Raw genomic sequence first — 25,543 nt, 5'->3', positions numbered from 1 at the left:
TTTACAAAATTAGTTCAAGATTGAAATAGTTAACTTTTATCCACATTATTACATACCCTATAAACAAATTTGTGAAAATTTTGGTTGTTTAGTAGATCAATTTTGTATCAAATTAACAAAAATATTTTTCAGCTTATGGTTGTCACATTTCATGCAACTTTAAAATTTTGAAAAACTAAGGCTGACTCAGGCTATCTCAGGCCAACTCATGTTAGTTTGGAATTTTTCAAAAATCTTGGGGTAACTTAAGCTTGTTTGATTTTTTTTGAAAAACTTAATCTAGTTTTGATATTTATCTTAAATCTCAGATTAGTATTTTTTCATTATAAGCATTTTTAATTTATTTTTAATTTATTATTGAAATTTTTATTTTTATCAAGATTCTATAACAATATTTTATTTTCAGTTTTTAGCTTATATTTTTAAATTTTCATAAACTCAGGCTGACTCAGGCTAGTTTGATTAAACCCAGCCTAGTTATTTTTATTGCCTTAAAGGATGGTAACCCTGTATCGACTCTTGTGAATAATAATTTAATTTCACCAAGTTTTGTTAAATATAATTTCTATTTGATTTACTTTAATTTAAAAAGTAAAAATGTAAAAATAATCACCCATACAATACTTTAAATTAGGTAGTTTTTAGATATATTAAAAAAAAAAATTACTATTACAATTAGTAACACAATAAATATTTCTAAAATTGAATATTTACATTAACTTACTTAATAAAGGTATACTATAATATAAAATGTTTAGTTTTCACCAATAAAATCTTAATTAACCAGTTATTTTTTGCTTCAGCTAAAGTTTAGCAAAAATAAAATTCATTGAAATTCTTAGTTATAGTTTGAATGATTTAAGCACTAGGTTGTAAAAAAGGTAAATATTTAAGAAGTAAAAACAAATTTAATTCAGCTTTATTAAAAAGTATGAGTTCATCAACACCAGACACGAGCAGCGTTACAGCAGACGGGGGTCATCAGCAACCTAATCCCCAGCAACCGCCCATACAGGTGCATAGCAACCAGCACATCACCATGGTAACGCCGGTCAGCACACAGGTGGCCCAGCAGGGCATGAACCCCCCAATTCAGCAGAACCTTAACCCAAACTTTGCCATGTACGGCAACTTTGCGTGAGTTTGAAATAATATGTTCATTTTGTTTGAAATTTATTTTATGAAAACTTTGAACATGGTATGTAAAAAAGCTGAAAAAAGTTGAATTTAATAATTAAATTTTGGCCAACTGCATTTTAATAGTCACATAATTTCTTCTTAGTTTAAATTTTTAAAAAGCTTTTCAAAAAGTTTTAAGCTAAATTATACTCAAGCATGAATTAATAGTAATATTAAAACTACACCACATCTAATTAATTACTCACTAATAGCATATGTTTAATTGATAATGAAAAAGTTATTATAATTGCTTATACTGCATTGTAATATATAGTTTCTAATATTAATATAGAATCAAATTCAAACAGCAACAACCAACAAGCTCTCCAGCAGAATCAGGTCATTCAACCGGGAGCAGGTTTGAACCAGGTTGCCATGACGACTTACCCCACCGTAGGCTTTCCTCAGGTGTCCATGGTCGTCCCTAGCAACCAGATACAGCAGCCCCCGCTGCCCCAGCAACAGCAACCCACATCCACAACACAGGTTTGCGGGTCGAAAACTTACTAAAGATATAATTTATTGTTGATCATAAGAAATTTTACTAATAATTTAAATTTTATTAATAATTTTTTAATGATCGATATAAGATTGATGTACAATACAGTTTCGTAAATATTAGAATAAATGTAAAACTAGTTTTATAGAAGTATAACTGTTACTCAATTATTTTTAAACAAAGTTTATTACTATAAATTACTAAATGTTTTATTATTTGTCAATTACTAACCTGTTGATTTTTGTATTTTTTGTGGTTTAGCAGAATCGATTTCAGCAAAGGGAGCCAGTAAGTTGATTTTGTTACATATTTTTTTAATGATTGTTTTCTTGTGCAGCTTTTTATCCATACTTTTATTGCACAAAATTAGACAAAACATATATAAAATAAAAACAAATTATACAGTAATTTTCCTTTATTGTACCAACATATGTTTCTGTGTGTTAACAAATCAACACACTTCAACTGGGTACTGTAAAAAATAATTACTGTAATGTAAGAATAGAAGCATATAATAAAGTAGGTTGGTTTAATAAAGGAAGATTACTGTATAATTTGTTTTTATTTATATTCCAGTAAAATTGTTTCACTAGGATCTTTTGTTAGCAAACGATTAGATCTACCTTTTGAACAGAAAATATATATACCTTGTTAATAATTAAATAAACTGATCAATTAGAGAAACGCAGATATTTTAATTAAAAAAAGTGATGTGTACGTTATTGCTGCCCAGCTTTTTACCTTACCTTTAAATAATAACATATTTAAATAGATTTTTTGAGATTATAAAAAATATTTATAAAATTATTACAAATATTTTTATCAGGTTCAGGACGCATTGACCTACTTGGACCAGGTGAAAGCCCAATTCAATTCCACCCCAGAAGTTTACAACAATTTCCTGGACATCATGAAAGAGTTTAAGTCACAAAGGTTTTCATCTGTTTATTTTAATTTATTTCGTTTTACCCTTACACTTAAAACTAAAATATTCTTACTCTTTTAAAAGTATAATGATGCTTTTTTAAAAGTATATTGTGTTATCTAATAATTGTATGAATTTTATTTTCAGCATTGACACGCCAGGAGTAATTCAGAGAGTTTCAGATGTTTTTAAAGTTTTGTACAGTTTAATAATGCTCTTTTAAAAGTATAATGATGCTCTTTTTTAAGTATGGTAATGCTCTTTTAAAAGTATAATAATGCTCTTTTTAAAGTATAATAATGCTCTTTTAAAAGTTTAATGATGCTCTTTTAAATGTATAATGATGCTTTTTTAAAAGTATAATGATGCTCTTTTAAAAGTATAATAATGCTCTTTTAAAAGTATAATAATGCTCTTTTAAAAGTAAAATGATGCTCTTTTAAAAGTATAATTATGCTCTTTTAAAATTATATTAATGCTCTTTTAAAAGTATAACAATGCTCTTTTAAAAGTATAATAATGCTCTTTTAAAAGTATAATAATGCTCTTTTAAAAGTAAAATGATGCTCTTTTAAAAGTATAATTATGCTCTTTTAAAATTATAATAATGCTCTTTTAAAAGTATGACAATGCTCTTTTAAAAGTATATTGATGCTCTTTTAAAAGTATATTGTGTTATCTAATAATTTTATTTATTTTCAGCATCGACACACCGGGAGTTATTCAGAGAGTTTCAGAACTTTTCGAGGGCCACGCAGACCTCATTGTGGGTTTCAACACATTTCTGCCCGCCGGATTCAAAATTGAGGTTTGAATTTTGTTCTCATCAGACTATTTAGTAACAATCAATAACTTTAAAAACGATTTAAGTAAGAGACTTTTGTTTTATCGTCTTAATTTTTTTCTGCATCACAGTTTTACAGACAACCAAGGAGGCAACATTATAATGTTAGTCAACAATAATTGTATTATAATTAATTAATTGTTGTCATAATTAACTAATACAATGTTAAACTAAATGTATATTTATTTCAAGCTAGAATTGGCATTTTTATAAAATAAAAATAATATTTATTAATAGTTTTTATAACTTTCAGGCGAGAATGCAGCACCACAACACGTCGGGTCACCCCAACCTCCCCCAATTTCAAATCAGGACCCCAACCGGAGTGCAACTGTTGTCGCAGATCCGCAGTAACCAGCAGCAACAGTTGCTTGGCAACCAGCAGGACTTGGGTAACCAGGGACAAGTCGGCATGCAGCAACCTCCACAACAAGGAGGTGAATAATAATTGAAAATTTAAAATAAAACTTTGATAAAGTGTTATTAAGGAAGTGATGATTGAAATATTTGTAGAATGTTGTGAATAAAATGTTATTGAAATAGTTATAAGTCTAATTCATCTTTTATTTTTTTTAAGCATGTTTGAAACTAGTCCGAAATTTTAAAACAACTAAAAGCTACCTTGAAAATTTAACAGAATGTTGAAAGAAAGTTGGTAGGCTCTACTTGTGGTTCTGTACTTACTAACAGGGTTGCAACTTTACCTGGAAACCTGGAAAAACCTGGAATTTGACAATTTTTGAAAAAACCTGGAAAAGCCTGGAATTTTGATCAAAAAACCAGGAAAAACCTGGAATTTTTAATAGTTTGAACATTTTCAGTAGTAAAATTTCGATTTGACACAAAAAATCTATCATATAAAAAAGAATTTTGTCATCATCCAAAATTTTTTTATTAAAAAACATATTTAAAGTAGCTTTACAGTATAATTTCAATGTATTTATACTATTTAACACAGTTTCTTACCTTAAACTTAACTCTTAACTAAAAATAGACCCAAAAATGTTTACTAATAAAACCTGAAAGTAATTTGGAAAAACTGGAAAAAATTTGAAAAAACGAGTGGCAACCCTGTCTAAAGCAAAAAAATAGTTAAGCAGTTAGTTAAAAATAAGATCTCGCTCACCAAGTTGATATCATAAGGTTTTAACATCTGAAGAATTTTAGCTCAGCTAATAAGTTGATAAGAACGTGAACTTTTATGAAAAAATTTTTTAAAGTGCTTAACGAAGCTTTTTAGTGTAGTTCTTGTACGAAACATCTGTTCTTTTGCTCGAGTATTTTGAAGACTGGCAGTAAGGCCAAAATCTGAGCAAGTGTAGAAAAAAGTGATTCTTCTAAGGAAATAAAATGTTTAATGAAATAGTTACAACAATAACTTAATTAGGATGATTAAAACTTGTTACAAGCATTAAAATAAATTTTCCTCAGTTACTTATTTATCATTTTAAATTGCCATCAAACACAAGGTGATTTTATAAAGTTAGAGAAGAAATAAAGTATAAACCAAATTATTTTTTTTGCTGTAAAATATAAACACCTTGTTTAATCCACAGTTCTAATAAGTGTATTGGTAATTAAAAAAAATATTTACTTAAAGTATAAAATACAAAACGTTGTTTATAAAAAAAATACTTGTACAAAATACTTGATTGAACATATTTGTCAATAAAAAAATTTAATACAAAATAAAATTTGTTATATAAATTAATATTATTCTCTGTCCTGCCAGCACAAAATTGTATTTATTGAATTAGAAAAATAATACTTTGAAAACTAAATATAAAGTATATATATTTATAGACCCGAAAACATTTATATAAATTTATTACATTAATTTATATATATAAATGTTCATAGTCCTGCCGGCGCACGTGAGAACCAGTATGCAGTCGAGCGTGATAAACTCCCCCCAGCAGCCAATCAGCGTGCAGCAAAACGTGGCCAATCAGAACCACCTGATGCAGAACTCGCCACAACTGCAGCACCAGAGGAACGTCAATTCGCCGATGGCGGTCAGAACGCCTCAGCAGCAGTTTAAGCAGGTTTGGTATTAATATTTGTATTGTTTTTAGATTTAAGTTGCAAATAAATTTTAAATTCTAAATTTTTTGTAAAGTTTTATTAGTATATTTAGATATATAAGCCTGATTAACAGTATAATTTTTCAATTTTCACTCATTTTTTTTTATTCCATTTTCCCTAATCTCTGGCCAACTAGCTTGACATAACCAGGTCTTTTTTTATTTGCCTTTTTCCATGCCTAAAATAAAGCAGCTAATGTTTGGTGATAAACTAAAACCACATAAATTATTTTCAAGTTTTTTTTTCACAGGAAACACCACCTCAATTTAAGCAGGAATTCAAACCTGAACCGGGTACGATGCAGCCAAATCAGCAGGGTCAGGGTCAACTACAACCGGGTCAAATACAAGGTAAATAAAACTATTTACTTTATTACAAATTATATAAATAAATTTATTAAAAAGTTGTCCACAATTGCAACCAGGTCAGCTACATGGTAAATAAAATTACTTATTTTATTACAAATTGAAAAAAGCGATAACACTATATAAATAAATTTGTACCCGATTAAAGTAAGTTAATTTATTAAATTAATAATTATCATACAAATTATGTAAGTTATTTGAAATTTTGCGTTTTGTAATTAAACTAAATGTATAAATTTGTATCGGAATAAAGTATAATATTTTTCTAAACTAATTACTTATTTGATTACTAATTATATACAGTTAACATTTTGTCATTATAGTATCCAATAAGGAAATGTAATGATTAATATACTTATTTTATTTATAACTAATATAATTAGACAACAACCAATTAAGTGGTCAGCAAATCAATATAGCACTAACTATATATATAATTTAAATATATAATATATTGAGATCTCTTTATATCTGAAAATCAAAACATATATTATAAAATATAAGAAAAACTTAGTGATCTAAATAATAAAAGGAGGTCCACAACAACTAGTACCACCACAACCCGGCCAGCAGACAAATTCGATAATGATAGTTATATATTTATTATTATATAAATTAGTTATAATAAATAAATAAAAAATAAATAAAGATATTTTTATTGATTTTTTTATTGAAAAGGAGGTCCGCAACAAGTAGTACCACCACAACCCGGCCAGCAGACAAATTCGAGCGGTCAACCCGTCGAATTCAACCACGCCATTTCGTACGTCAACAAAATAAAGGTTTGTTATTTAATATTATATTATTTATTTACATATATATATAATATACTTTTTCAATCACGCTATTTGATATGTCAACAAAATAAAGGTATTTGTTTGATACTATATAATTTATTTATATATGAATATATAGTATACTTTGTCAATCACGCTATTTGGTATGTCAATAAAACCAAGGTTCGTAGTTTGTTTTAAACTGTTGTCGTGTAAAATTCAACTCACATTTTTTATGTGAAGAAGTATATATTCAAATTTAAGCTGAATAAAGAGTAGATTACAGGTAGAAATTCTTACATTGTTTAAATTTGATTAGTTCAGTTTGCTTTTGATCAATGAATGTGGTAAGTAATTCTTTAAAAACTTCTTTTTTTTTCTTATTTTTATCTCATGTTTAGTTCTTAATATTATCATGTTAACTATTTACAGAACCGCTACACGAACGAACCACACATATACAAATCGTTCCTGGACATCTTGCACAAATACCAGAAAGAACAGAGAACCGTCAAGGAGTCGGCCCCCGGAAGCTACACACCAAGTCTTTCAGAATCCGAAGTTTATAATCAGGTAGTTAAAAATAATATTTAAAAAAAATTAAATAGTTACACACCAAGCCTTTCAGAATCTGAAGTCTACAATCAGGTAATTAGAAAAAATATTAAAAAAAATTAAATAGTTACATACCAAGTCTTTCAGAATCAGAAGTTTATAATCAGGTAATAAGAAAATAAAAATAAAAATAAATAGTTATACACCAAAACTTTCAAAATTTGAATTTTATAATCAGGTAATTAGAAAAAAAATTAAAAAACTAAATAGTTACATACCAAATCTTTTAGAATCTGAAGTTTATAATCAGGTATGTCTGAAATTTGTTATATAAATAGGTTAAATCGACTTATTAAAATAAAATAAATAGTATAATTGTACTTACATTCATATTTTTTTTACCCACCGAGTCTTTCTAAATCTGAAGTTTACAATAAGGTGTATTTCAATTTTAAATATTTAATTTATAGTATTATGTTCATACTTCATTATCACAATCTAACAGTGAATTTTATTATCAGGTGTGTTAAAATCAATATTTAAGTTTACATTCGTAATCTTATAGTTACACACACTTTGTGAAATTAAAGTCCACAACTAAGTACATTTTATTTAGTCTGACGTATTATAGTCGTTTCTATTTAGGATAATTACTTAAATAACAAATATGTATTAAATATGTGTAAATGATTTTAATAATTTTCACATGTATTGAACATTGTTGTTGTGTAGAATAACAGAATAAATAAAATAATGTATTTTAAAGTTAATCATGAGTATGAGTAACAGGGTAAATCAGTCTAATAACATATATTTACGTATTGTAATCTGTGTAAATAGTTTAATAGTTTTCACATATATTGAAATATGTAGAGCAACAGAATAAATAATCCAATGTATTTTTAGGTGGCCAAACTGTTCCTGAACGATGCCGACTTGCTGAGGGAGTTCAAACAGTTTCTGCCCGATGCTAGTGGCAATGGAGGTTTCGGTTTCGGCGTCGCTTCCAACATATCTACTCCTGTGCATTCGGTTAGTTTTGTTTATTATTGTTGTTGTTATTTATTCGGTTTTGCATCTAATACTAGCACTCCTCTACATTCTGTTAGTTATTTTTAATGAAAAAAAAAAAAGGTTGATATCAATATGTATGTTTAAATATTTATTTAACTAATTATATAAAAACTATAATTCAAACAGCTGTTTCACACATTGAAATGTAAAATTTCATGTGATCTTCAGTGAGTTGTAGTTTATTATAATAGTAAACAGAAATTTCGATTTTAGAATTTTTTATGGTAATTATGACGTAGTAATGGTACAGTTTATTGTACGATTAGTTGAATTTGAAATACGCTGTAAATGTTATTCTATGCTTTTTAGGAAAGTTTAAAAAGGTTATTTTGGAAACAATGTTTTAAGCTATTAGAAAAATTTTTTAGGCTGTTGGGAAAAATGTTATAAAATGCTATAAAATACTCGTGTTTGCCGCTTCGATTTTATTTTGTTTTAATATTTAGTTGGTTTTAATTTTGTATGTTTAAATATATACTTAATTTTTTTAATGTTTTTTTAATTTGTTGTATTGATATCTTTATAACTAAACTAGTCATTTGTTGTTTTAAAGTAATTTATGTATTACTTTGTTTTAATTTTTACTATAAATTAGTTATTTGGAGTTGCAACTAAGAGAGGCACTCCCGTTCACAGTGTGAGTTTTAATTTTATTAAAAAAAGTATTGTTTTAAACAAAACAGTTAATTATTAAAGATTGCAAGCGATTTACCAAGCATAATTTTTATTGTAAAGTGTTCTCTGAGCTTAAATAGATTATTAAACCATTTTACCAATCAAAATAATGTTGATTAAAAAGTATTATTAAAGTAGACTAAAATCTGTTTCTACACTAAAATATTTTACTCAGCTGAAAATTTCTAACCACCAGATGTCGCCAGCGCATGTAAAAATATTTACATTTTAAATAATAAGATAAGGTATTTATAGTTAAATTTTTATTTTTGATTTTTTTTCCGTCAGATGTCGCCAGCGCACCAGCATTCCTCCTTCCACCCGCCGAAACCCTCCCCATTGACGTCATCCAACCAAGGGGACTTACCGCAAGTGAAACCTGAGGTCAAGGAGGAGAAACCGGCTACGATCACTTCCAGCCAGCAAAACTCGCAACAGAACGTTTCTCCGTCAAATTCGAATAGTACTTCGGTCCAGCAGAACAAAACCGCTTCCGTGCACAATTCGCCCAAGACCGGTTCGTGTTTGCATTTTATATTTTTATTTTTTATCTTTTTTATATGTTTTACAAATAAGTCACTAGTTAATTAGTAGTGAATGAAATATATAAGATACTAGTAGTTTTTCTGGTATCCTTATCTTCAGTTTCTTTATTTATAATAAAACATTTAATTAACTTATAAATTTATAATTTAACTCTGTAAACTATTGAAATAATCATGATAGTAGCCTAGTTCGTGGTTAAACAAAGTAATTATTAATTAAATTGTTGATATTTTGTATAGTTTGTAATTATAATAGATCAATAATTTTCATTCATTCCCATATTAATTAATTATTTAAAAAACAACTTATGATGTATACAATAGAAACCTTGTGAAATATAATAGACAAATAAATGTATGGTTCTCCCAAAATCAGTTTCGTATTTAATCTCTATTTGATTTATTTGTCTTTATTCTATTTCTTTTTTTCCGAAACACAGATTTTTTTGGTTCCCACAGCAGTAGCCCGGTCACCGGAATAATTAAAAGAAAACAACTAAGGCCTAAATATAACAATGAAGGTTTAACTAAAAATCAAATATATTTAAGTACACTCGTTCTAAAAGTTTAAGTATGCTGTATAAAAACTCTATGAAAAGTTGTTTTTTATTTGGCTAATGCCTTTTTGCAGTCCTAAATTGCAGTTGTCTTCGTGCCACCCACGCCCACTAATTTTATTTTGGTGTGCACGAAACAAAGCAAATTCTTAGAGTTAGGGGTGTTTCGGAACACCAGATGTCACGAACAAATTTTTGAACTGTTTTGCAGACGTTTGAGATAAGGGTGCACAAAATTGTTTACTTCTAGATCAGTGTGCACATATTTGAAGATAAGGGCCCATAAAATTGTTTAATTCTAGTTGAGTGTGCACATATTTGAAGATGAGGGGTGCACAAAATTGTTTGCTTCTAGTTAAGTGTGCACAGATTTAAAGACAAGGGTGCACAAAATTGTTTACTTTTAGTTAAGTGTGCACAGATTTGAAGGTAAGGGGTGTACAAAGTTGTTTAGTTCTAGTTCAGTGTGCACAGATTTGAAGATAAGGGTGCACAAATTTGTTTATTTCTAGTTAAGTGTGCACATGTTTCAATATGAGGGTGCACAAAGTTGTTTAGTTCTAGTTCAGTGTGCACAGATTTGAAGATAAGGGTGCACAAATTTGTTTATTTCTAGTTAAGTGTGCACATGTTTCAATATGAGGGTGCACAAAGTTGTTTAGTTCTTGTTCAGTGTGCACAGATTTAAAGACAAGGGTGCACAAAATTGTTTACTTTTAGTTAAGTGTGCACAAATTTGAAGGTAAGGGGTGTACAAAGTTGTTTAGTTCTAGTTCAGTGTGCACAGATTTGAAGATAAGGGTGCACAAAATTGTTTACTTCTAGTTCAGTGTGCACATATTTGAAGATAAGGGTGCACAAAATTGTTTATTTCTAGTTCAGTGTGCACAGATTTGAAGATAAGGGTGCACAAAATTGTTTACTTCTAATTCAGTGTGCACATATTTGAAGATAAGGGTGCACAAAATTGTTTAATTCTAGTTCAGTGTGCACATATTTGAAGATAAGGATGCACAAAATTGTTTACTTTTAGTTAAGTGTGCACAGATTTGAAGGTAAGGGGTGTACAAAGTTGTTTAGTTCTAGTTCAGTGTGCACAGATTTGAAGATAAGGGTGCACAAAATTGTTTACTTCTAGTTCAGTGTGCACATATTTGAAGATAAGGGTGCACAAAATTGTTTATTTCTAGTTCAGTGTGCACAGATTTGAAGATAAGGGTGCACAAAATTGTTTACTTCTAATTCAGTGTGCACATATTTGAAGATAAGGGTGCACAAAATTGTTTAATTCTAGTTCAGTGTGCAGATATTTGAAGAGAAGGGTGTACAAAATTGTTTACTTCTAATTCAGTGTGCACAGATTTGAAGGTAAGGGGTGTACAAAGTTGTTTAGTTCTAGTTCAGTGTGCACAGATTTGAAGATAAGGGTGCACAAAATTGTTTACTTCTAGTTAAGTGTGCACTTGTTTCAATATAAGGGTGCACAAATTTGTTTATTTCTAGTTAAGTGTGCACATGTTTCAATATGAGGGTGCACAAAGTTGTTTACTTCTAGTTAAGTGTGCACAGAAAAGACAACTGCTATGTTTAATAAACGATATTGTGTTATCAATTTTAAATGTATGCAATTAATTAATTACAGCAAACTGTTAACTTTTAAAAAAAAATCAGTTTTTTCTTAATACTAATATTTTTTCTTGTTTGTTGCCCAATAGATGTATCGATTTCTAAAATGTTAGAAAAACATAAAATCTATTCGCTTCCAGTTCAAGGAAGAAAACGAAAATCAATAAAAACAAGAAAAGGTTTGAAAAAAAAAAAAATAAGTTGTCGATAAAATACGTCAGCCACATACCAAAAAATTTTTTTGTATTAAATATATGTTGTAAAAACTTAAGCATTGCTGTTAAAAAATTTATCTGATGCTATTTTACATGCTGTATTTTACTTATGTATAATTTTATATATTATCTACTTAAAAAAAAATCATTCTAATTTAAATCAATTTAGATTAAATTTTTCCTAAAAAAAGCCATCAACTCAACAGCAATTACAGTATTAAAAAAAGATTAATTTGACTTTCAATGTTTTATATTTACATACAAATATAGATTTATATGACGTTATTTTTTTCTTTGTTTATTCTTTATCCAAATATTATATATGTATTCAAAAAACCTTTCTACTGAGCCCACTTAAAGGGCTCATAAAATGCAACAAATTTTAAAGTATTTTTTTAGTCACTCAACTGTTGTTTTTGTGAATTTTAGTTGTTTGTTTGTTTAGATGGATGATAAATTTTTGCACCGAATTTGTAATGTACTTTATTCAATTATTACGTCATATTGTTTTTTGTTTTTTGTATAACTTTTGCATCAAGGTTTACCAAAGTGCTTTTATTTTAAATTGAACCAGCTGAAGACTAAAGGCAATCTTTACGATTTACGACGAATATGAAACGTATGTACTGGAATTTTTAAATTCGCATTTTCTTAATATGCGTATATATATATATATATTCAGAAAAGAAGCCATTGACAGTATAAAAAGATAAGAAAATATTAGTATTGCTATTATATAAGACTCATTTGATCTTTTTGTTTGTACTTTAGTAAATATGTATTTTATTTATCTATTTTATAATGTTATATATTTTATTCAGAAAAGAAGCCGCTGACGCAGCAGCAGCAGTCGACTCCGAACCAGCAGAATCAGAAGCAGCCGAGCGTGACGAACCAGCAGACCGTCTCGACCAATCAGAACCAGGCTCAGAAGAGACCGGCGTCGAGCGCTTTCACGAGTGCCCACATTCCGTCGATTCAAAAGGTTGGAATTATGAAATTTTGCAATAGATAAAATTTTAACTAAAAAAATAAGATCGGCCTCTACTGCATTCACAAATGCGCATATTCCTTTTTTGTAGAAGGTGATAATAAGATGAAAATAAAACAGTCATTTAAATAAAAAAAAGTATTAAATCTCTGCGCATATTCTAATTTGAAAATAAAAAAGTAATAACTACTTAAAGTGAATGGATATTATAATTATATATTTTTATTTGTCTGTATATGCCAAGATCAAGCTGTCTTATAAATCAAGTAATTAAAAATATAATTTAATATATTTTTATATATTTACAGATGCCAAGATCTAGCTGTTTAATAAATCAAGTAATAAAAAATGTAATATAATATATATATATATTTATTTATTTATAGATGCCAAGATCAAGCTGTTTAATAAATTAAGTAATAAAAAATATAATTTAATATATTTTTATTTATTTACAGATGCCAAGATCAAGCTGTCTAATTAATCAAGTAAATTATGCCGAGGCTTCGTCGGCAGGAAGCTTACAAGACTTCGCCTTCTTTGATAAGGTACGAATATTTTATGTTTGTTTAATTTATTCATTACAAGATTTCTCCTTTTAAGTTAGGGTAATCCAAAGGTGTAATATTAAAAGATAGACCAGCTTTAAAGTTCATGATTTGCTTGTTATTTAAGGTTTTGCACAGTTTTTTGTAGGTTTTTCAATTAATTTTAGTTGAATTAATAAAATACAGTTAATTCTACATACTTTTTAATTTAAGATTTATAAAAGTTTTACGTGCATGAACTACCCAAACGAAAAAGTGTATTATTAATCATTTTCTAACCATACATGGGTCATACAGGTAAGGAAAGCGCTCGGCCATCAAGGAACGTTTGATAGTTTCATGAGGATTTGCTTGATGTACAACAATGAAGTGTGGAACAAACACGAAGTCATATTATTATCTGAACCTATATTATCGTTAGTTAATATTTATGAATATAAATCGATAATATATTATTTTTGAAAATAGTTACGAAGTTATATTGTTATCAGAACCTGAATTATTGTTAGTTATTATGTATATTAAAATAAACAAGAAAATGTACTTCTATCTGAACCTATATGGTCGCTAGTTATATTTATCAAAAAAAACATGAAGTTATATTGTAGTCAGAATCTATTTTATCGTTAATAATATTAATTAGTTGTATATTATATTTAAAAATAAATACGAAGTAATATTATTGTTTGAACCTATATTATCGTTACTTATTATATTTATTAAAAAAAAAACACGAAGTTATATTATTGTCTGAACCTATTTTAACGTTAGTATTTAGTTATATATTATGAAGTTGAGTTATTCTCATAATTTATTTTGTGATTAGTAGTCGTTATTATATTGGTTGAAATTAAGTTCTACTTCTATCTGAACCTGTATTATCGTAGTTTATTATGTTTATTAAAATAAACAAGAACCAACGTATCAGTTATCAAACAATTATTTTAAACTACTCAACATTAATTTTGATAAAACACAAATTAATACACAGAAAACACAAGGACTTGTTCCAGCAATTAAAAGACTTCATGGGCATCAAGGAAATCGATTTGAACGATGAAAACTTGAACACGTCCCAAGTAAAAGCTTTCCAGCAGCACATCAAAGATAACACTACAGACAGAGCTACTAACATGATCATTGGTTAGTTGTTAATTTATATAATGTACTAATTGTTAAAGATAGCACCACAGACAGAGCTACTAACATGATCATTGGTTAGTATTTGTTTGTATTATTTCTTCTGAGTCAAATGTAACATTCCTATGTTCAACTTAATAATGAAATCATAAATATTTCAAATGTTCACTATTCAGATTACTCAAGACTCCAGGAACGGCAGGGCCGAAGTTACAGGGGATTACCTGAAAGTCATCAACACCCCAAATGTAGCGGGAGGACCAAATTGTGCAAACAAGTAATTTTATTTGATTAAATTAATTTTTGCAAACAAGTAAATGTATATTTATAATTTAGAATAAATATCAATCTAATTTTGTAAGAAGCTGAATTTTATGCAGTTAATTTTTGTAGGCCCTTAATATTAAAAAAGTATTGAACGAAAAATGATTAATATATAAATTATTTGTATAAGTTTCATTATCAATTAATTTATTAATTAAACGTTTATGATTCCGCCAACAAATGGTTATTTTAGTATAAGTTTTATTAACATTTTAGTAAATGGTTAGTTATTAAATTCAATGTTTTTTATCAGGTTTTGAACGACAAATGGGTGTCTTTTCCTTGTTTCAGCGAAGAATCAACTTTTGTCACCAACAAAAAATCTCAGAGCGAAGATTCTTTGAATAGGTGCGAAGAAGAAAGATTCGAGGTGAGTTGTTACGTCATAATAGAATAAACTAGTTGTTACGTCATAACGCAACTAATTAGTAGTGACGTCATTACGCGACAGTCAAATATGACGTAATAATATAACAAGGTGGTTGATTGTTACGTAATTGAATTGATATTTCGTCATAATTTAATAAGCTGAATGTTACTTCATTATAAAATAAGTCGATTGTGACGTCATAAACTGTAAGTTGATTCTTATGTGATCATGACCAATTGTTGCCACATGCATTAAAGTTTGATTATTAAAAGTCTAAGCTTGCTGTTAAACATATTATTTTTTTTATTGTTTTATAAAATAGTTTGTTCAGTTTAACTCAGAAACTGTTTTGTTTTCAACCCTGGGTTAGCTGAAAACAGCTTGATAAGTAAAAACTACGTATAAATCATCTCCAACCTAGTTTTATTTCATTTCAACCAAAAACAAATTGAATTTTAGATAAACATGGTGTTTATAATTAATTTAGAAACCCAACAATTTAATTAGAAAAAAATAAACAAATGTATAGATGGATATGGTACTTGAAATAAATGCTGCAGCCCAACAAATGCTGGAATACGTCATCAGAAAATTGAGGGCAATGTCGCCCGAGGATCAAAATAAATTCCAACTCACCAATTTCTTCAGCTGCGACGAAAAAGAAAGAAGAATAACCTACGACGTAAGTTTTTTAAAAGTATATTTTTATACGATGTGAGTTTTTATAAATATATTTTCAAGTTAATTGTTGAACTGAAGTTATTAACGATGTGAGTTTTTATAAATTTCTTATAAAGTTACTTGTTGAACTAAAGTTATGATGTTAAGGTTACCATAATGAAGGTTTGAAAATTTATCAGAAGAAAGTTTTTGATTTAGATGTATGATTATTTTTAAATTTGTATGTTATCTAAATAAACATTAATTTCAATTCCATGGGTATTTATTTTATATTTGAAAATTGCACAGGTTGATAAAGCAATGGGTCCGGAAGGAAAAAACAAAAAGTTTATGGAAAATGCCCAAACCTATCCTGAATTCAGTAAGGTAAGAAATGTTTAAGTTTATGTAGGTTTTAAAAACGCTGTCAAAATTGTTACTTATGTTTTTGTACATATTTTTTACTTATAAATAAATAATAATTCAAACGAAAATAACTTTAATATGCAGTCGGATCCATTTCTGCTATCCAAAAATAAAACCACTAAGCACTCTATATCAGAATTTCCAAGTTGATAACTTTTAAAATATTATTAATTTGTACATTTTATATCGTTGATGTAGATAATTAAAACTAAATAACAGTCGACCCTAATGAAAGCACTGAATATATTATGTACATTTTCAATGGCTTCAAAAGATCTAAAAAAAATTATTTATTCCTTTTTACTTTAAGTTGTACTAGTTGTATATTTTTTGTTACACAGACGACCCTGATAAAAGCAGTGAAGAGATTATACAAAATTTTTAAATATCGTTAAAAACCTGAAAAACCTTTTTTATTTGTATAGTATTAACTATTTTTTATTTTACAGACAACCCTAACAAAAGCAGTGAAGAGATTACACATAATTTTTAAATGTCGTTAAAAAACCTGAAAAACTTTTTTTTATTTGTATAGTATTATCAATTTTTTATTTTACAGACGACCCTTATAAAAGCACTGAAGAGATTATACATAATTTTTAGATGTCGTAGGTTTTTTATTTGTTTAGTATTAATTACTTATATTTTACAGACGACCCTAATAAAAGCACTGAAGAGATTATACGGACCCCACATTTGGGTGGAAATATTTGATCAATTGGTGGATCATCCAAAATCTGCCATTCCACATGTTTTGAAAAGGTTTTTGTTTGTTTTAATATATAATCAACTGATAAATCTTGAAATGATAATTACATAACACCCGAATAAACGTTTTAATATTACAGATGTTTAAAAAAAAAGTTACTAAAACTATTTTTATAGAATAAAAGCCAAAGACGAGGACTGGAGAACGAACCACGCGATATTCAAAAAGAAGTGGAAAGAACAGACTAACAGGTAAAATTAAATTTGTAAAAAAATAATTAAAAAAAAAATTTGAAACAGACTAAAAGGTAAAACTAAATTAATAAAAAAATTAATGTTAAACTCTTGTTTAGACTAACAGGTAAAATTAAATTTGTAAAAAAAACTTTTAACAATTATATATTTATTTAATAAAATGTTTAAGTCTTGTTAAAACAAACATGTAAAAATTATTTTGAACTAAAAGTATGTTACTAACTAACAATTTGGAACAAATAAACAAATACATTTAAATTAAAAAGTATGTGTAAAAAATTTAGAAGGCACAAACAAATAAACTAATAAACATTATAGTTTTTATTTAATAAGTAGTTTAACGCGAATCAACAAAATTATTATTTATAGATGAAAAATGTGAGTTTTATGAAATAATTTACAAACAGACAGGTTATAACAAGTATAATAAAACAGTAAACTGACATAATAAATAAACAAACCAAAATAGTAAATTTAATAGATATATTTCTAAGTTTTTTGCAAAGTAACAAAAATGTGAAAGTTCTATAAAATAATTTTCAAACAGGTTTTTACTGAAGTCTTTGGACGTGATGGGTCAGAATTTCAGAAACACGGATTGCAAGTTCATCAGGGCCAAATATTTGATAAATAACCTTGCAGAAATTCATGATGAGGTAAGAATTAAATATAGATAATAATTGTGAAAGTTAAGTATTTGATAAATAATCTTTATGCCAATTGTTTAAATTTAAATAATAGTTGTAAAAATTAAATATTTGACTAATATCTTGGCTGAAATTCATTACGACGAATGATTAGTACGAATTGAATATAAATAATAATTGTAAAAATTAAATATTTAATCAACAACCTCGCAGAAATACATGATGAGGTATTAAATATAAATAATAATTGTGAAAATTAAATATTTGATAAATAATCTTTATGTCAGTTGTTTAAATATAAATAATAGTTATAAAAATTGAATATTTGACAAATAACTTGGCACAAATAATTTGGCCGAAATTCACGATGAGGTAACATTTAAGTATAAATAATAATTGTGAAAATTAAATATTTAATAAATAATTTGGCTTCCGGATCTAAATTTTCAAATTAAGATCCGGCCGGTTCCGGTTATGCAATAATAAGATTAAAAAAAAAATAGCTTTTTCAATATTTTTAGAGAATAGAGGCATAATAAAGTAACAGGAAAGTAGTACCTTTATAATAAAAAACTTGATGATATATAAAAAAATTAAAATTAAAATAAATAAAAAAATCAGAGATTGGAGTCCCAGGAGCGAAATAGCAAAATAGTTCCTTTGTTCGGCCCTCACTTGTCAGTTCATTACGAAAAGAAAGATATAATGGACGATGCCGCATCATTAATAATACATCATGTTAAGAGGCAAAGTTGGTTGAAAAAAATCAGTTCATATTAATATTTATTAGAAATAAATAATAACTTATCAATATGTCGCATCGCTTATTATTCATCATGTTAAGAGGCAAAGTTGGTAAAAAAATAATCATATAAATATTCCGCCTCCATATTAATATTTTTGTCAAAAGAAAAAGTTGGTTCAATGAGTGAATGTATACTACCAGTACTAATATTTCAAATTAATCAAAAAAAAGTTTGCCACGAACAACAAATTGTTACACACAATTATTTCTTATTCTCAAAACAATTCTTTTTTCATACAAATAAATAATAAATTATTTGTTAACAGCCACAATAAACTCGGAGGACAAGCAAAAAATTCGCCAATTCGTCCACAATTTCGTGCCGGATCTTTATTTTTCACCAAGGGGCACCCAAGCATCTGACGATGAAAGTTCATCTACTAGTGATGGTTTGTTTTTATTTTTCTTTATTATTTTATATTTATTTTTTAGATAAGTGATTTGTTTAATTTAAAAACTCCGTTCATTAATATTTTGAAATTTTACACAAACCTAGTTTTTCGAGCAGAATAAATCAAGTGGTTATTTAAAGTTGAAATACACCATTAACTTTTTTGATTTCTACACATTTTAAGCTAAAAATAAAGTTCCGCAAGAGATGTTAAATAAAATATTTTAAGTTCCACAAGTGATGGTTAGTTTTATTGTCAATGATAGCTATTTTTAATAATTATTTTATCAATTAAAATACGAGATAGCCGAGCTTAAAATAATGAAAGTTTATACGGTAGTGACGGTTTGTTTTAGTGCACTGATTTTTTAAAGGTAAAAGGAGCCCTTGAGTGTTTAAAAGAAACTTAAATGTCACATTTTATATTGGCTATTTAAATATGTAACCTACTATTTTATTATCAGATTCAGACGAGCCCAGTTCGAAAAGACGCAAAAAAGTTAAAGATTTCTTCACCAACAGCCAGTTCCAAGGATACAAGCTCACTGATAACAATGTAAGTTGAATATTTAGAAATTTTGTTCAGCTATAAATTTGTTTGTTTTTAATTTTTACTGTAAAAAGTTAAAAGTTATTATGGAACTAGTTCTCACACAAAATTACAATAATCACGTCACTAATTGTATTATTACGTCACTAATTGTATTATTACGTCACTAATTGTATTATTACGTCACTAATTGTATTATCACGTCACCAATTGTATTATTACGTCACTAATTGTATTATTTCATCACTCAGGAAGGACACAGTCACGTGATATTCGGAAACGATCCGATGTACGTTTTCTTCAGATTGCATCATTTGCTATGTGAAAGATTGCTAATTATTTCAAAGTTAGTTTTTTTTGGTATACATTTAATACTTAGTCATTGTTATGTGAAAGATTGCTTATTATTAGCAAGTTGTTTAATTTTATATTTTATCATCTTCTTTGCAAGTGATTGTTAATTATTAGCAGGTTAGTTTGTATTTTTATGTATAACAAAAATTATCTATAGGAAGATAACTTTTCATGTTAGATAGTAGTTTTGTAATGAGATTTCCTGTAGTTAACAAAACAAAGGTGGTCCAAATTTAATATAGTAGGTCTTTCAATTGTTTTAAGTTTTTAATTTGTTTTATATATATATAAAGTTCTCAAGTTATAAAAGTTTTTAATTTTAACAGGGCAAGTGATATGCTAGAAGACGAAAAGAAAAAGAACAAAAAAGAAAAGAATAAAGATCAAGCAATTTACGACATGCTTTGCCTTACACCTATGGGTTAGTTGTTAACGTGATTAAAGTAATTTACAAATAATATTTTAAAAAATCAAACTGTATATAATGTTTTTTGATTAATACCAATAAGTAGTTATTTGCATATAATAAAGAATTTGTTAGATTGTCTGAAAGGAATTATTAATTATGTAATTTAAGTGAAAACTCATGTAGCTTTTTTTAAATTAATTTTTGTTTCTTAATATTTTTTAAACGTAGTTTTGGTTTACAGTAACAGTAATCAACAAATTAACATATAAAACAATCAACGTTACTATAGTTTTACGCACTATATATTTAAAATAAATTGAGTTCTTTTGAATTTAATTTTTAAATAGATATTTTTAAACTGAATGACGAGAAGCTTTTTTGTTACTAAACAGTTTACTAATTAATCAAAATATTAGCTTACCTTATTAGGTTATAGAGGTGAAAAAGAATTACTTAAAAATAAAAACTAAATTTATTTGTTTTTTTAATAAAACTGCATAACTATGAATTTTTTGAATAACAATAAATTATCACAGCTTTCAGCCAATATAACAATTCCTTTGCCGAAGTTTTGAAAATGTCAAAGGAACAGAAAAATAAATTATATGGTTTTTTAATTAATTTTTTTTTGTTAAAAATAACTAAATTTTAGTGTTTTTTCTTGAGATTTTAAAGCCACGGCAAAGAAAGTATATTGCAGCATAAATTGTTGGTAGTTTGTAATGAAAAAAATTTTTGCAGTTGTTGAACATTAATAATTAAAGAAAAAATATGTTATAATGCAGTTGTAAAAATTTAGTTACTTGTACAATTCTGCAGTTTGAACAATATTGAATTAAAGTTTTATCATTTTTTATTAATCAACCTTCAAGCAGTTTTTATCAGAGTTTAATTTATTATGACGTAATAATAAAACAAATATAATTTACAGATTCTGACGAGGATGAAAACGTAGATTCTTTTTCGTGGTTCCTCGATCTTACGAGACAACTTCTGGATAACAACATCGACTACCAAAAGTATGAAGAAACTATGCGAAGCAAGTTCACCATACACGGATATGTTTCCTACAACATTGATAGAGTGATTCAAAATCTCGTTAAACAAGTTTTTAATTTATGTTATTTTAATATTTATTTATATTATACGGATGTGTTTCCTGCAACATTGATAGAGTGATCCAGAATATCGTTAAACAAGTTTTTAATTTATATTATTTTGATATTTGTTTATAATATACGGATGTGTTTCCTAAAGCATTGATAGAATTAATTAAATTTGTTAGTGATAAATTAGCCCCACACCATGTATTTAATTGTTTTTGAATTTATTTTTTTGCTTTGCTTAGTAACAAATTTGTTTACAAGTGGTTAAAATTGTCTATAACCAATTAAATTCATTCAAAACCGATTAAATTAGTTTACAACTGATTAATTTTGTTTACAATTGATTAAATTTGTTTACAGCCAATTAAATTCATTCAATACCAATTAAATTAGCTTTCAACTGACTTAGTCCATTTACAACTTAATAAGGTTATATTTTACCAAATAAATTTATTTACAGTCGATTTAATTGATTTGAGATTAATTTTTTTTCAACAGCTGCAACTGATAGTGACCAACGAGGTTTCGTTGTTCCTGTTGGAACTTTACAACAAGGAGAAAAGAAACATGGCCACCGGAGGCGCTGTGCACAACCAGCAGAAAAGAGTTTTGAGTGAGGGGAATTACCAGAAGAGGGCGGAGAAGATGTGCATTGGGAAAGACAACAATTGCGTTAAAATCACGCTGAGACAAGTAAGATTGTTGTTTGATTAATTAATTATACTTTTGTAAAAAAGGAAATATATTAAGTAGAAACAAGACAGTAATTTTAAAATAAAAAAATAACTATAAGTCTGGAAAAGGTGAGATAATAATTGTGTGAAAATTACCCTAAGAAAAGTAAGATTATAATTTATTCAATTAATTTATACATATTTTGCAACGGGAATGATAATAATTACTTAAAAATAACGCTGAGCCAAGTACAGCAACCTTTCGCAAGTCTACGCACATTCAAAAAGAGCGTAATTAGACGAGAAACTAAATGAGAGATAGCAAAGATACCTGCTCAATTGGCTGTTTTCTTATAATTCTTTTGATTAGACACAGTTTGTTAATTCATAGATAGTGCATGATCACTGTATCATATGTTTTTGTTATGTTTAATTTGAAATCTCAATTAAAACTGTTATTAATTATTAATATTTTTTTATACTTTGAGGCAGTGGTCGTCAAAATCTGCACGAAATTTATTTTAGTTTGCATGAAATCTGTTTTAGTTTGTATGAAAATAATCGTAAAATTTCAAACTTACACTAGACATTCTGGAGTTGATGATGAAGAGCAAAAAAAAATTTAGGCGGATTTTATGGTATTTTTAAATTATACATGATATTCTAGAATTAAGAATGAGGAGCAAAAAATAGAAATAAAAAAAAATTAGGTGTTTTTAATAGTAACTGTGAAACTTGAACAAGGTATTGTAAGAAAATTTCAGGAACTTAAACTCAGGGGGTGCTATATTTATTTATTTGCAATTTGCGGTGCACATATTTATTTATTATGCAAATTGGGGTGTACTTACTTTGTTTAGCTTGACGACCACTGCTTTAAGGCACAATTAAATGTATAATTAACCATCAAAGTACATTATTTTACAGTCTTAAGATATAGATCTCAATTATATTTTAAAATATACATAATAATATATATGGAAGTGAGTAAGAATTAAAAGTTTAACAAAAAAATTAAATATGTTGTTAATTCAACACATACAATAAATTTAATTTATAGAATTAAAAAATTTCAAATTATTATTTTTTGTATTTATTGAGAATAAAATGCGTAACTAAACGAGATTGCGTTAAAAAACGAGTGCGTAGACTTGCAGGAGGTTAATGTAAATAAAATTATAATTAGTTAATATTTTTTAAACTAAAGTTAGCTTTTGTATTTATCTAAGCCTTTATTTAAATCGGGAGGATGTTTATTATGTTAAAATTATGTTAAGACAGGTAGGAGTTGATTCTTACTGATATAATTATAATTACCAGTTATTTCTTTTCTAATATTCATACAATAAAAAAAAGTTAATAAAAGTTTCAACAAAGTATTTTAAACTACCTGTAACATGTTTATTTATACAAAAAAAGACTTTTTACATTTTGAACAGTTTCTAATCAGTATGCAGATTCGAAATGGTTTACAAACATAAAATATGATTTAATAATAAATAATTGAATTAAGAATACTAGATAAAATAATCAGAATAATTGTATTGAACCAGGAACGGGCCCAATTAGTATGCGGATTCGAAATGACTTACGACGTTAAAAAGAAGACAAAGACAGACCAAAATAAAGAAATAAAAAAATAACTAATTAGAAAATTAATTGTAACTTTTGTGTCTAGATGCAGATGCGATGTTGTTTCATTTGTTTTTTATATGTTTTTGCCAATTATAAGAAAATTATGCAATAAAGTTTCCCTTTTCGTGCACAGATGATAATGTTTTACTAACTATTAATTTAAAAAACTGATTTATAAAAGTCCAAATTTTGTGCACAGACGATGACATTTTGTTAACTGTTAATTGAAAGTTAATTTATATAAGTCTAAATTTCCTGCATACGTCCTAATGTTTTGATTATTTTTGGTATTTTGTTTTGCCTAGGGAATGAAGAATAAAAATCATGTTTTTGCGCATTGATGATTTGGCTTTGTTAATTGTTTTATATGTTTTGTGAAGAAACTAATAGGAAATTTTTCTGTGCTTATAAAGTGTTGATTTTTTGATTTTTAATATGGAAGCACATGGAAGACAAATTTCCTGTATTCATGTTTTTTTTTGTGAAGAAATTGATAATAAAGTTGTAGTTTTCATGCATATTTGTTGTTATTTTATAACTATTTACATATTTGTTTAATTTTCGAGAAAACTAATAATATAAGTCATTGTTCATTCAGTGGTTTAATTTAATTCAAAAATCATAATTTTGTTAAAGTTCTTAAACTTGTGAAGAAACTATAAATGACTATCTTGTGCTTTTGCAGTGGTGATTTATTTTATTTAGATACTTGCTTTAATTTGCGGCATTCGAGAAATAAAAGTTATGTGTTTAGGTTTATTGTTGATGTTTGTTTATTTGCCAACGCTTGACCTAAGCATTTAAATCTTAAAGACACTAGCCAAAACACGAAAAAAATCACTAAATTAATAATACTTAAATAATAATAATAAAAATAAAATATCAAATTGATAAATATTTTTAATAGTTGCGGCTCGTGAAATATTTTATTCTCTAAATCTGGTCTTCAAAGTGTGCACCAGTGCACACTAGTGTGCACAAAATTTATATTGGGGTGCACGGATCGTAAGTTGAAAAATTATTCTACATTTTGAAATTTACACTAGATATTCAAAGTTCGTTAGTAAAAAAAGGTTGTTTTCAGGTGTATTTAAAGCTAATTTTAAAACTTTAGATATTACGATAGTTTTTGAAAGCTACACTAGATTAGGGTCTCCCAAACCGGACAAAGAGTCTAGGCGTATGTTTGTTTGTTTTAAAGCTTATCCTAGATTAAATGGAAAAAATAGAAAAACTAGGGGGCCACAAGCCGTAAAAAGGTGAGCCATAAGGCTATAATTTGAAACTTACACTACATACTCTGGATTTAATTTTAAAGAGTAAAAAAGAAAGAAAAAAGGTCTTAAGCGATTTTATAGTAGTTTTTTAAGAATTTTTGTTGGAGACGGCCATAGCATAACGAGGGCTTTTTAAAAAAGTTTGGGAAACATTGCACTATATATTACGAGAAATTTAAAACTATTATATCAGATATCCGCACATAATTTTAATTTTGCAAATTAGGGAAACACATATTTTTATTTAGCTTGAAGACCATTGATCTAAAGAGCAGCCGTCTTGCTTATTTTTCTACAAAAATTAGAGTTGACCGGCGAATTATAAAAACTTTCCGCACTCTAACCTTATATAG

General features: G+C 27.2%; 1 protein-coding gene across 2 annotated transcripts in view; it reads left to right on the top strand.

Annotated features, from left to right (window-relative positions):
• Positions 1-923: 923 nt before the first annotated feature.
• LOC145835411 (paired amphipathic helix protein Sin3a-like) overlaps positions 924-25,543 on the top strand; it is a 39,812-nt gene continuing 15,192 nt past the window's right edge. The window contains exons 1-30 of one of the 2 annotated variants that reach the window (XM_082942984.1): positions 924-1,137; positions 1,488-1,665; positions 2,505-2,611; positions 3,306-3,411; positions 3,701-3,884; positions 5,308-5,492; positions 5,783-5,882; positions 6,576-6,679; positions 7,106-7,246; positions 8,135-8,260; positions 9,266-9,494; positions 12,742-12,905; positions 13,370-13,459; positions 13,757-13,875; positions 14,451-14,602; positions 14,776-14,876; positions 15,177-15,293; positions 15,823-15,975; positions 16,263-16,340; positions 17,032-17,141; positions 17,265-17,339; positions 17,890-17,998; positions 18,611-18,740; positions 19,061-19,183; positions 19,650-19,741; positions 19,987-20,081; positions 20,416-20,510; positions 21,035-21,106; positions 21,430-21,605; positions 22,103-22,297. In XM_082942984.1, the coding sequence (XP_082799110.1) occupies positions 932-1,137; positions 1,488-1,665; positions 2,505-2,611; positions 3,306-3,411; positions 3,701-3,884; positions 5,308-5,492; positions 5,783-5,882; positions 6,576-6,679; positions 7,106-7,246; positions 8,135-8,260; positions 9,266-9,494; positions 12,742-12,905; positions 13,370-13,459; positions 13,757-13,875; positions 14,451-14,602; positions 14,776-14,876; positions 15,177-15,293; positions 15,823-15,975; positions 16,263-16,340; positions 17,032-17,141; positions 17,265-17,339; positions 17,890-17,998; positions 18,611-18,740; positions 19,061-19,183; positions 19,650-19,741; positions 19,987-20,081; positions 20,416-20,510; positions 21,035-21,106; positions 21,430-21,605; positions 22,103-22,297 (3,912 nt within the window). In that variant the 5' untranslated portion in view covers positions 924-931. The remainder of the gene's footprint in view (positions 1,138-1,487; positions 1,666-2,504; positions 2,612-3,305; positions 3,412-3,700; positions 3,885-5,307; positions 5,493-5,782; positions 5,883-6,575; positions 6,680-7,105; positions 7,247-8,134; positions 8,261-9,265; positions 9,495-12,741; positions 12,906-13,369; positions 13,460-13,756; positions 13,876-14,450; positions 14,603-14,775; positions 14,877-15,176; positions 15,294-15,822; positions 15,976-16,262; positions 16,341-17,031; positions 17,142-17,264; positions 17,340-17,889; positions 17,999-18,610; positions 18,741-19,060; positions 19,184-19,649; positions 19,742-19,986; positions 20,082-20,415; positions 20,511-21,034; positions 21,107-21,429; positions 21,606-22,102; positions 22,298-25,543) is intronic. The other variant, XM_082942985.1, reaches the window with a different exon arrangement.

This window comes from Thalia democratica, chromosome 5, assembly GCF_965202585.1.
Source record: "Thalia democratica chromosome 5, ktThaDemo2.hap1.1, whole genome shotgun sequence".
NCBI lineage: Eukaryota > Metazoa > Chordata > Thaliacea > Salpida > Salpidae > Thalia > Thalia democratica.
Note: the sequence above shows the minus strand (reverse complement) of the source record. Positions and strands in the feature narration are given on the sequence as shown.